The sequence below is a fragment of the Cygnus olor genome, chromosome 2 (assembly GCF_009769625.2).
Source record: "Cygnus olor isolate bCygOlo1 chromosome 2, bCygOlo1.pri.v2, whole genome shotgun sequence".
In the NCBI taxonomy this organism is placed as follows: domain Eukaryota; kingdom Metazoa; phylum Chordata; class Aves; order Anseriformes; family Anatidae; genus Cygnus; species Cygnus olor.
The window spans coordinates 155304661-155318063 of record NC_049170.1 but is presented as its reverse complement, the minus strand read 5'-3'; the positions used below and the strand labels follow the sequence as shown (position 1 = coordinate 155318063).

General features: G+C 38.6%; 1 protein-coding gene across 3 annotated transcripts in view; it reads left to right on the top strand.

Annotated features, from left to right (window-relative positions):
- Window positions 1–13403, top strand: part of FAM135B (family with sequence similarity 135 member B) — a 206780-nt gene that overhangs the window by 140149 nt on the left and 53228 nt on the right. For all 3 annotated transcript variants that reach the window (XM_040547333.1, XM_040547332.1, XM_040547334.1), the window contains one exon: window positions 7356–7482. In XM_040547333.1, coding sequence (XP_040403267.1) covers window positions 7356–7482 — 127 coding nt within the window. The remainder of the gene's footprint in view (window positions 1–7355; window positions 7483–13403) is intronic.

Genomic DNA, 13403 nt, shown 5'->3' with positions numbered 1-13403 from the left:
GGTCTGTATTCATGGCAGATGCTAATGGCTTTATGCATTTCCTAAGGAGGTGAGAGCCTGGATAAAAAGGCGATGAGGCAGAGCTAGAGTCAATTCAGCTCTGTTATCCCTACAGCAATCATATTGGTTCCAGGTATGGGATGATGAGGAACAAAGTGGGATTGTCTTGGTCTTCAAGTGGCTGGGCTTCAAGTGGCTGGGGAAGCTGGACCACTGGAGGCTGAGTCAAAAATTTTGTATTTCCAGGCAGGGGCACAATAATAAGGGACAGGCTGGAGAGATGGCAGGTAAGGAAACCCATGAAGTTCAACAAAGGCAAGTGCAGGATCCCTTCACCCCAAGGAATAACCCCAAGTACCCACACAGGTCAGGAGGTGACCTGCTGGAAAGCAGCTCTGCAGAGAGGGACCTTGGAGTCCTGGTGGCCAGCAGGCTGACCATGAGCCAGCAACGTGGTCTTGTGGCCAAGAAGGCCAACAGTATCCTGGGGTGCGTTCGGAAGATTGTTGCCAGCAGGTCAAGGGAGGTAATCCTCCCCCTCTACTCAGTCCTGGTGTGGCCACACCTGGAGTACTGTGTCCAGTTCTGGGCTCCCCTGTACACAAGGGACGTGGAGTGAGTCCAGAGTACCTAAATGTGACAAGGCAGTTGGAGAAGAAAGGTGAGGAGGGTCTCCCAGTTTGGACACCAGTTTTCTGTTTTGTCTTCTGTATATATCAGTTTGGTTTCTGGCCTGAGACATTGACTTTTCCTTTAGCTCCCTGTCGTTGGCTTTGCAACTGGCCCAGTTTATAAATGAAATGAGCAGTGTAGCCCAGCATCAGTACTTAGAAAAAGAACTTTGCTCCAGCTTCATTCAGACCTCAGTAAATATTTCATCTTTCCTTGGGACACATCCATCTCTGTGGTGTGCAGATCTACTTAGTTTCAGGCATGCTGCATGCTCAGTTTCTTTCTTATATTGGACTCCTGTAAGAAACGAACAGCAAGAAACACGGTTATGTGCTTCGTTAATTTCATAGACCTTTTGACCACTCTTTCCCAAGAGGAGTTAGCATAAATTACTGTTTATAAAAATATATATATAAATGCCCTACATGTTCTATTTCCTTTTAAGCAGCATGGCTAGTAGTATCAGATCGTCACTTCTGCTGCAAGTTTATCCAGGGATGTCAGATGATTTATACTTTCTTCCCCTGAAAGCTTTCGGGAAATTTAAGCACTGCGTTTCACCACCAGATTGGTACTATCTGTACAGATTGGGTCTCCTCAAAGCCATGCTTTGTCTAAGGATCAGCTCACTTGATGGCTGCAGCATCTGCAGTGTTATTTGCTGTGGCTCTTGGGCTTCAGCTGAAAACATTTTCAATCTGAAAAAAAAAAAAAAAGAGGCAAGATTTGAAAATGCTGCAAATAAGCGAGTACCTCCTTCACAGGCAGCTGGCAAACCTGATTTCTCTTGTTTGCATAAGAAAGGGGTTTAATTTCCTCAGCTGTCTGGATTCTCCTCAACTTTTATCCTCTCCCCCAGCTTCACACCTATATCTATGTGAAAAGCAAAGTAGACTTCAGAGTTTTGACTTGTTAACATTAAAATCTTATTTGCCCATATCCAAATCACTGAATAAGAAACAGGAAATCTTCATGGTGGTATCTGAGATGGCGAAACAATATAGTACCCATTTTGCAGGCAATGAAACCATGATGCAGATAATGAATTTTGTAGTGCCTTGAGCTTGCTCTGCTGTGGCAAGAGGAAGCAGTATCAAAGGGACATTGAGTATTTAAAGGTTTCAGCCCTGACTTAATTCAGCTGTGCTCCACTGCACTGAGGAATCAGGCCAACCCTGGCCATCCTTGAGTAATTTTATCTTGACTACAACCCTTTATTCTCAGGCATTCTCCTGTTCCTCAGGAGCACCACAACTGGTATATCTGTGTGATATACATGTTGTTCTACCCTGTGCACCTCAATTCTGGGTGCAGACTATGCGGGTCAATTTTTCTACAATCATGAGTGTTGCTGGCACCTACTTATGGGCAGCTTATGTATGAAAGAGATGTAATCCTGGGTAGCAAAGGTCATGACTTACTTTTCCAGTAATCTGTAGAAAGAAAATTGAATATTTATCCAGGAGAGAGCTATTTCTTCCATAACATGTTTATTAAAATAACAGTTTTCATATTTTTCTTCCCTAAGAATTCTTGAATAGAATATGCAGTAATAGCTGGATGATTCTTCCTCTGATTTTTCTTTTGTTACCATTTTTATGTACCTGAAAAGATAAACCTCTGCTTTGACATGCCATTCTTTTGAGCTACCATCCAAAAAGTCATGTAAGGAAAACACCTGACTATTTCTGAGTCAAGCTTTCATTAAAACAAAACTAAAGTAAACTAAACCAAACCACATAAATAAATATCACCACCTGACTTTGCCTGATTTCAAGTTTTATAGCAACTAAAGTTAACTTCAGGGCAACTGAACCAGCATTTTCCAGCAATCAAAATCACTACAGATTTCAAACCAGATTCCACCCTGACTCTATTTGGGATCCAGGGACAAATATCTGTTTCCATTACTAATGTTATTTTAATAATCCTTTACAGTCTTACCCAAGAATGTCAGAATATTTTACAGTCACTCATTATTACCTTAGTGAAACTTCTTGTGTAAGAGGAAGTCTAGGTAAGCACAGCCTGCAAATATCCAACTGTTATTCTCACAAAACAAATAACAGATCACCCATGTATCCTATGGCTGTATGCCAGCAGTAATTTGCCAAGAATAATTTGCTATACTAATGTTTTGAGTTAAAACAGTAAGGGAAATCGGTGTTGTGCAATGTATGATTTCCTGTCTGTGGGAAGCAGAAGTTTGTGGTGAAATGTGAAGTGGTGTTGCCAGTGGAAGATGTAGGAGTTTGATTCTGAAGTATGTTATAGTTTGATATATCTTTACCCCTATGGAACTTTCTTATAGTTTACATTTTTGAAATCTGTAATATTTTGTACATAAGAGACTGAGGGAAAAAAAGAGTGATTTTTCTATAGAATCTGGCCTAAATGGGATGCAATTTCCCTTCCTGAACTTCCACTCTGGTTCAGACATAAGACTGTAATTTCTTCTAATTGTAAATGTAAGGGTGCTTGTTTTTTACAGTTTTACTAATTCATATGCATGATATATTTTTTTTTTCTGTGAACAACATTCAGAATCAAATCTGATAACAGATAACTTTTTTTTCCCATTCGGCTGAAAACTACAAGTTGTGAAGCATTTAAATTTTGCTTACCAAGGGAAAAAAAAGTCTTCATCTTTAAAATACTGAATGAAAAAATAAATGTGAATAATAATAATAATAATAAAAGTTATTTCATTTTTGGGGCATTTTAATGTCAAAGAGTATATTTTATTTTATTAAAATGTCCTAAAGCATTTATTCTGAATTTCTTCAATAACACATCTAATTAATATTTATCTATGACAATCCATTTCTTGTGCTAGGGAACTGTCATCTCATTTATAAATTAAAGAATTGTCCACAGAAGATAAAAACTAGGGAATTTAACATTTAGTGCAGTGCAAGAACTAAAAGGTGCCATATTCAATTCTGCAACAGCAGGTTCAAAACAAGCATAAAGTGCAGCATATATTACAATGTGCAATTAATTCCAAAAAGTTATTACAGAGGCCAAAAGTATAAATCAAAAAGGCGTGGACACAAATTCATGGAAGATAACCATGACTGCTGGAAATAATTGCCTAAATATAACCTCCGAGTCAGAAAGTTCTTAAATTTTGATTGCTAATAGCTGGCAGGTTATGCTACTGGAAAAATGTTTTTTTTCAAGGACAGTTATATGTGTCCACAGATAGCTGCTGAAGGAGCTGTAAGACTCTTCTGATGGATAAAGACATCTCATGATTAAAATCGTCAAAAGAACGGTTCAACAAAAGTTAAAATAAATTGTTTGTTTCACTGAAAATAGTAATAGTGCTGCACACATGACATGTTCATTTACTCTGACATACACACATGAACTCCTTGACTTCTTTATCCTGACTGAATAAAAGCTAAGGTTAGCATACAGGATGAGGTTCTAAATGTTGATATTAGATCAGTTCTGTTAAGTAGACAGTTCAAAAGGACACATAGATAACCAGGGTTCAATATTCATACAAATGAGCATGGTTTCTGGAATAAATGGAAAAATAAATAAATACAGAAAACAAAATCAAAATGAATAAAAAATAAATACAGAAAACAAAATAGCAAAATAACCTGCTACTTGCTAATAAAAATTGTCCTCAAGTTTTTAGGACTCAGAGCCTCCTTTTCAATACAAACCCTCATTTTGAGGGCTCAAAGCCTCTTTTAAGGACACACAGCCTCTTTTCAGGGTCCAAATTCTCATTTCAGAATCCAAAATGTCATTTTAGAATGCCAAGCCTTCTTTTTTTCACAGTAAAACCCACCATTTGGGGGCCCCAAGGTCTTGGTCTACAGCTTCCTCATGAGGGGAGCGGAGGGGCAGGCGCTGAGCTCTGCTCTCTGGGGACAGCGACAGGACCTGAGGGAACGGCATGGAGCTGGGACAGGGGAGGGTCAGGCTGGGTGTTAGGGAAAGGTTCTGCACCCAGAGGTGGTTGGGCACTGGGACAGGCTCCCCAGGGTAGTGATGATAGCACTGAGCCTGCTGGAGTTCAGGAAGTGTTGGCACAGTGCTCTCAGACACATGGTCTGATTTTTGGGTGATCCTGTGCGGAGTGATGAGTTGGACTTTATGGTCCTTGTTGGGTCCCTTCCAACTCAGTATTTTCTATGATTCTATGATTATGTGCTTCAGAAGGCATTAGGGGAACCTCAACAATCTGTAAGCCTCCCGGTTAAACTTTCCCTCAACAGACAGATGACATTTTGGCAGGTTTCCCAAAAACGGTTTTTGTTTTACATTGCTATGTGGGATCAATTTCCATAAAACCAGCAGATTAAAATCCCTTCTCTGCTGTAAAAGCAAAAGATAAATAAATAAAAAAGGCATTAAAAAGTGCTTTTATCTCCCTGAAAACCTTTGAAAGCTTTGCTAATATTCAAATGAGGAGTTTTTCATGGGCAGGCGACATTTGTTTAAGCTTCTCTCTGATACCACAGCAATCATTTTTTATTTCTGCTTCCTGAGCCTTTCCAATAGACCAGGGCAGACAACATCACCCAATAACAGCTGAAATTATTCTGAGCAGCATTTATCTCTTGGCTCTTCGTAATTGCTTTAGTTTATTTATTTATTTGTGCCTTAAATTTAACATGTAGGAAATAACATGGGAAGACTTCCTGCTGCTTAAAAGCAGCCAACTGGAAATTTCTTGGATCACATCAATTAATATACATAAACAAGCTCAGATATGTGCAAAAGCTTTCTACACCATCCTCTCCCTTATGAGATGTTCTTTTTGTCAGTATATGAATGCCTCGGGATATATAAAAAATAGCAGTTTTGACTTAGAGAGGAAGCGGGGATTTGTGATAAACCTGAAAAATTTCAGTTCCTGATTTTGCTTGAGATTAGTTTTCTGTTCTTCCAAAAGTTACTGAGTTTCCCTGCTTGTCAAAACCTCATTTGTTACTGGGTGATAGGAAGTATTCCTGCACCTCTCTTTTGTTTTGTGTTCTTACCATAAAAACCCTTTAATTTGTTGTGTTTCTGTACAACAGCCAACACTCACGTCTATTATTAAAACTGAAAAAAACGTAGAGCTGCATGAAGTATGGCTGATCTAACTAACATGGCCACATGATACACATTGACATAGGGGAATAAGCTCAGGTTGGAAAGTTCTGGCAGGATGAGTAACACTGCCCTGTGGCCTTTGTTACCGGCAATTTATGGTTTTAAATTTGTGTGTGTGTGTGCTCCCTATCTTGGAAGCTTTTGTTTTTCCAAGGACAACAAGGTCTCCTGAACAGGAGGTGTTTGGGATAGTTGGTGGGGGTACAACATCTCACAGTGAATGGTGATCCCAGCCTGAAAGCTATAGCACAAACTCAGTGGCATTACCTCTGTGCTGATTAAGAACAGCAAATTTGGTGGATTTTTTAATTTTGTGCAGTTCATTATTTCAATTACAGCTTTGTCTGCATGCTTATTAAGAACTATTATAATTGCCTGCATTAGTATTTTGACTCAGTAATTTCACTCACTGTGTTCTCCACAAATAACTTGGTTTCTCTCTCCAAATCTTGACACAGTTTATGTACAGCACGTTATCACAGAGACTAATAGTGGAGTTTATCTCACCTAACCTTAGTTGTTTATGAGACAGTCATCCTTGCCTCCCTTTACAGTCCACAATTAGAAGAAGCACTTTTAGGGTGAGATTCATCTGACCTATTTGATACGACTACTTTAGAAGGAGATGACTCACCCCCTGGATATGTCTGTTCCTCTTCAGCAACTATAAAGGCAGCCTACATCATTAATGAGGATGTGGACTTTGGGTCAGATTAATCCCAAATAAGATCCCTAGCTATGAATCAGGATTCTGGTGGACCCAAGGCTGAGTAGACTCCAACAAAGGTGTTCCACTATTAAGGGGTTCATCCTATGAGATAGAAAATATACAGATATGGTCAGAAGGCAACACTGTAGCTATCAGTCAGCACTGAGATCTAATGACCTCAACAGTAAAACAACTTAAATTCCATCAGGTCTTTGAGGAAGGATTTGAATAAGAATGAACTCACATTACATATAAGTATGGGAGAACATGTCCAAGAAAATGAACTGCTCCCAGCAAAAAGAAATTCAGGTTTGGGTTTTTTCATTGTAATGCTAGAGGCTGACTCCCTGGGACAATAAGAACTGGAACCTGAACTTCCAATTGGTAATAAAAGATTGGGATGAGCTATAAAAGGTATTAATAATTAAGATAGTTCATGGACAATTCAAACAGGAAGGGTGATATGGTTAAAGCCAGACAGTAAGATGCCTCATCAATCAAGATGCAAGCTGATGAGAAGTTGGATGAGAGTATTATCTATGTGAATAGATGGAAAGGTTGTGTTGTTGATATGTTATTCTGGAAAAAGACCTTTAAGAAAACAAAGGAAGGACTGAGGGAAAGCTAACACCCAAGCAATTCGACTGAATGCCAAGAAAGAAAGCATAATTTTAGCTAGTGCATACTGGACAATGTTCATTTAATGAGGGAAACATGACATCTGGACTTATGGTGTCAGCTTGAAATAAATAAATAAATAAATACTGCAAATGTTTCCTGCAAAAGGAAGGAAAAGATTCTTCTGTAACACTATTGCTCTGATTATTTTTATTCTCTTTTCTTCTTCTTTTAGTTTTGCTCGTCCAGGGAAAGGATCATGGCTTGGTAAAGGCAACCTGGATACAGGACCAGACCAGTCCAGTATGTCATTAGAAAATCTAGTGTTTGGAGCTGGCTACTGCAAACCCACTTCATCAGAGGTAAGGAGAGTGGGACCGTAATACACCCCACTTCCATTTGGTCACACAATGTTTATGGTATCTTGGAAGAATGTGCACTGGTTTATGTCTCTAGTACTGAGAGTTTCTTTGAAGAAGAACCCTTCAAACATTTCTGTATGAACTACCTGGCACTTGGATACCCAATTTGTGAGTGTTCAGATCCCACCTATTCCAACCATCTCAGAAAAATTCAGGATGTATGGACATTCCTCTGATTACCAATGGACTTCTAAGGTTGAATTCACTTGACCAGATGTCTGCTTTAGGGTGAAATTAATTACTCTGTAAAAGATCCTTGATTTCAGGTCTTGTGTTTACCAGGCAGAGGAGTTGAGTCGTTATTAAGGATGCTGTGATTAGTAGCAGGTCAAAGCTGGCATCAGGAAGGAAACCTGGAAGGGCTTGTGTCTGAAATACCGAGGAATGAGTGTTTTGTGTGTTGCTGAAGGGATGTTATGTACATTGCCTTACTCACGGCAGGTCCCTTAGTCAGTGTTTGCCTTTGATCTTACTGCTTCCTGCAGAGGATGAGCAGAGCTTGTGCAATTTTTAGTACAAAGTTGCTTGTTTGGAAAATAATGAATAACTGGATTTTGATTGGAGGAAAGTGCTAGCTTTGGAGTGTTTTTGTTATTTATTTATTTATTTATTTTGCTCAGAAATATTTCCTCAGATCTAGAAATCTCAGATCTAGAAATTCAACATAGACCAATGGAATCATCACATTGTTGGGAAACCCTCATTCAAAGACTCTGATTAACATGCTGCCCTCAGCTTCCCTCAAACTTTCCTGTCAGAGCTGTTCTCTTCTACATAAACATTAAAAACGTGCTAGCCTAAGGCAGTTGGTGCAGAACTGTCAGGGAATTAACCCAGACTGCGAGAATGTTTGGCCGGAGGCTGCTGTCTGAGCTGTTGGGTCACTGTATGCTGTTGGCAAACAAGTTGACCTCAACCTCTGTCTCTCTGGTAAATGTTCCCGTCATATGGCTTTAAATAACTGATTCAAGTGTTTATCTTGGAGACTAATCTCTGTATGTCTCTGTACATCACACAAGAGACAGACTGCTTTGGAGAATGGTTCCTACTTTTCATTATCCTCTAGTCAAATCTCTTTTTTAAGAAGATAAATGGAAAAACTAACTCCCCACTCCCATTTTTTATTCCAGTCTCCATGGAAAAATCCTAGTCTGTTGTTGATTAGGAAAATTTATTTCCTTCCCAAATATTTTCCTCAGCTCAAACCCATCTCCATTGACTAATCTTTGACTAGAGGCCTTTATTTATTTTTAAATGGCAGCACAATTATTATCCTAGCAGGTGACCTATTAAATGGTAAAGTGAAAGTACTGTATCATGAACCAGCTTTAGCACTCTGCTTCACTGCAGGTCATCTGAACGTCACACTGAACAATCAGAAATATAATGTTGCACACTCTACCTCCGCATGGTCAGATGTGTGTTTGCTTAGCCTGAGAAACATATATATATGGAGAGAGAGACATCTGTTCTTGATCTGAACATTTTAATGTAATAGACCGTGATGGCCTTTTTGCACATGCTGTATTTGATATATGATAATGAATGAAGACTACTTCTCTTTGTTCATGTGAAAAATACAAATTAGGATCTAGGAAAGGAACTACTGTGGAGGTAAGCCTAACACCAACTGAGGGCCTTTTGACTAACTGCTATTTTATGTTGAAGTTTATATTAGCCATAACTAATTACAGGAAGAGGAGTAATTTTGTTTTGTGCCATGTTGCAACACTTTATACCGGGTCCAGTTTACTTCTCTTAACAACTGCATAGATTTCTTTCCAGGTTGTTTGAATGTGTTTGTTAAAGATAATTTTAACTGGCCTATAGACTTGTCCATCTTTCAGGAATTATGCAATCACCTTCAGTGGAGATTAGAATAGATTCTACCTTTTTCATTACACAAAACCCCCAGACCTCTCTACTCCTCTTTGTATATTTTTGGTCGGACCTTGTCTATTGCATGTAATAGTAGTCAGTAATTGTTAGATACATTAACTCAAGTTATACCACTACACTTTTTCTTTGTAAGCAACTTTGGTTTGATGCAACCAGGTAAAGTCTGGTCTAGAACCATCAACATATCTTGTCTTCTAAGGCTTCACTGGGCAGCAGGGCATGGAAAAAATGAATGTTAATACACTTCATATAATTCTGTAGTCATATGAGTATGTAGTCATATATATGTCATATAATGCTGTAAAGCAGTTTATTTTGGTCTTTCCTGTTTTGTTGTTGGTGGTGTTTTTTTTTGTTTGTTTTGTTTGGTTGTTTGTATTTTTTTTTTGTTTGTTTGTTTTGTATTTCATCTCCGCAAAGCTTCTGTTGGTTATATACATTTCTTAAGATGCACCTCCTGGCTAACTGTCTTCTATGTGATGTCTGGTTCAGTTCCCTGAAACACTGGGAACAATGGTAACATTCCATTATTTTAGGTTTACCTACTGTGAGTAAACTGAAAAGACCTTTTTTTTTTTTTTTTTTTTTTCCCTCAGTTGCATCCTGATTATTATTCCAGAATGCTTCCATTTGAGTGGAAGCTTGTAATGGATAGGAACTCTAAATCATTCCTGTTACACCCTCTTCCCAGGTCTAGGAGCTCCATAGTTTAAAACCCCAGCAAGTGTGTGTTTGAGTATCTGTGGAGCACTCACTAACTCAGCAATTTATCCAATTTCATAGGTTCCATAAACTCTCCAATATCATGAAGCAGACTTGCTCACAAAAGTAAGCTTTCTCTTTATTAGTGTTACCATACTCACCAGATGACTAGAGGTATGGTTCAGATAGGATATGAAAGTTTAGCTTCAATAGCGTAGCAGCTAGATTTACATTAGTGTCAAGCCCCCAGAAAAGATAGAATTGTGCAAAAATCTGATGTTAATACTACTAATTCATGTCTTCCAAGTATCTCTTGAGTATGAAGTAGAGGACTCTTACCTTGACATATAATCTCTAGGTCATACAACCTGTTTTACCTCTTTGTTCCTCATAAAACATGCATCCATCAGAGAGCTAATTTTCTTTATAGGTCCATAGACTATAGATATAGATAGGTCCATAGATACAAGTTCTCAGCTAGCTTATGTGCTCAATTTGCTTTTTCTTTACTGAAAGTGCAAGTTACTGCCTTCATTTCTAAAGAAAGTTCATATCAATCACCAGCTCCTCTTGCCACTTACTGTGTTAATCTTCTGCGTTCAGGCTGCTGAGGTGCCACTGCTTTGTGATAGATCGTGAAGGCTTCTCATTCTGCACTTCCAGCTTCTCAGGGAAGAGACTAATTAAATGCGAGCAGCTCTGGACTGTATGTGTGCAGTTTCCCTAGCTCCCCACAACTGACTTCTGAACACCAGTGACAGTTTCCTCCTCTCCCATCTCAACAGAGAAGTTATAATAATTAAAGCTATTTAAGCCTTTGTGTTTTCTTTGTTTGTTTTTGTTTTTGTTTTTTAAAGCCTTCCACACATGTCCAAGTCACCTTCCCAGCAAACAGGGATTTCCTTTCCTCCATCCCTCCCTTTCTATTTTCCTCTTCCCTCCCTTTTCTCACTGTCTATACAGAAGGAGTTTCTTGAACTATGGCAGAACACAGGACGAAGTGTCTTTGTTTTCTTCTCTGCTATGCTTTTCCTTTCAAGCAAAGTTAAAACATCAAAGATATTTCTTATTGATTAGTGCCTTTTGTTATTAGCTAAATATGAAGGAAGATGCTTTTCTGGTCAAGAAACCAATAGAGAGTAATCTGCAGAATGAGAAAATGTGCTAGCAGTTTTTCAAGCTCTCTTCAGCTTCTAACCTACACTCATAAGATACATATAAATGTTTAACAATGATATATAGATATATATATATCAATGATTAACATAGATGTTAAGAGATATATATCAATGATTAACAATGTTGAAAGTATGATCATATCTATTGGAGGCATGGGAGATCTAGTGGCATGGAACAGACCCACGAGCTGTGGGTGATCGGTTCCTCTCAGGGACACCTCAGTTCCCAAGGGGGACTGATCTATTTTTCATCCCATGTGGAGGCTCAAGGAGTTGTTTTGGATGTTACATGTTCTGTTTCAGAACGTCACACAGACTCATGCTTTAATGTGATCTCAGCAGCCGTATGAACTGGACACGGAAAAATATCAGATCAATATTTCTCAGCTCAGATCAAAATTTCTGCCTTAATTTCTAGTTTTAAATTTAAACCGCTTTACTTTTGGTCTCAGGCTTCTGTTCTTTGGAGTGGGCCGGATATGAAAAGCATCCCTCATGCCTTTGTGTGCATTTGTAATGTATAGTTTTAAAGGGATGGGAGTCTTTCAGTGTCTTGCTTATGCAAATAGTGACTAGTTGTGATTGGAATGCCAGCAGATGTCCACCACATAATTATTCTGAAATAGTAAGAGAGTTGATGTACTGTTCCTTATAAGGTATAATGACAACTATCTTTAATCAGTGTGCTGAGGGCACCATTTGTGATAATTACTGATGAAGTCTTTAATCTTTAGTTGCCTGAAGATAAATGGCTGATCTTTAGAAAGAACTGTAAATGATTTCCTAGCCCTAGCACGCTAACTAATAATGTGACACTAACTGGTTTCTTTAATCACTGGCATGTTTCTTTTCTGCGGCTCTTAGTGTTTGACCTGGTATATGCAGAGTACAACAAAGCAATGATCTACATTATGGCAGAGTTCAAAACTGGGATTAAATTGGGATTAGGCATAAAATGTGGTGCTGAAAAAAATTGGCAGTCTTTTCACTTAAGCTTTCACTGTCATGAAATCATCCAAAGATTCCTGTGAGACTTCAGCCAGGGTGGCAATGGAGTTTTCTTCTGGAGAAAATCCTTTCTGAAAATTGATGGAATTTGTGGTGGAAGTTCCATTTTTCATGCCTGTATTTTGCTGTTTTTCTTGACATGTATATATTAGACAGAATTAAACTGCTGCATCCTATTTACAAATTTACCTGTTTCTCTGCATATTGCTGTGAAAGAGTCAATCACACCTAGAGTTGTGCAACTGAAATAAAGTTTTGTGTAGCTAATTTAGAGTAGCTGTAAGTAAAGTGATAAAAGGCATACTCAGTATGGAGAATATATTTTTCTTTCATAGCTACCATTAAAGGTATATACTGAAGAATTTATTAGGCTTATTATTTATTATCAACTATAATGTCCTACTTCGGGGCTGAAATCCACTGAAGTGGCTTGTACTGTCACTCATTTGACTGACATTCTTCCAATTAAAACTTTCCCTTTCTACAGATTTTAGCACTGATTTTTCAAGGTAGTTTATAGGAGAGGGATCGAGACAGATGTTTCTTTCTTTCTGCCCTGAAACAGAGTGCACAAGCAGCAGGAAGAGCCTTTCTACTCTTCAGTTTGGGAAATGGACTTGGCTGCTCCCTTCCTTCGGTAGAGCGCTCTATGATTCAGTTTTCCCTTCTTCTCAGTACTTTTCCCAGTGGTAATTTGTTGAAAAATTATCTTCATATGCCCTAAAGAACACTACAATAATTCCCACTGACTGATGGTGAGAGTTCTTGAAAGGAGACCTAATCAAGTCTCCTAGCTTCTGAGCTGACGGCCTTTCCAACAGGAGCACAAATGCCAACAACAGCACAGTCGAGATCCATCATCTGGAAACTAACTCTGCTATTGGCAAGTGTCCCAGACAGCAGCTCAGGGACTGGGGAATAAGAAAAGAGATTCCCTCTTTTTCCAACCACTTTGTCACGTTTTGTGGAAACAAATCCTTGAGTGACAGCAAAAGCTTGTATCTCTGTTCAAAGCCACCATGCCAGTTGTAATGACCCAAGAATCAGTTTCACAGCTAATATGAATTATAAGTT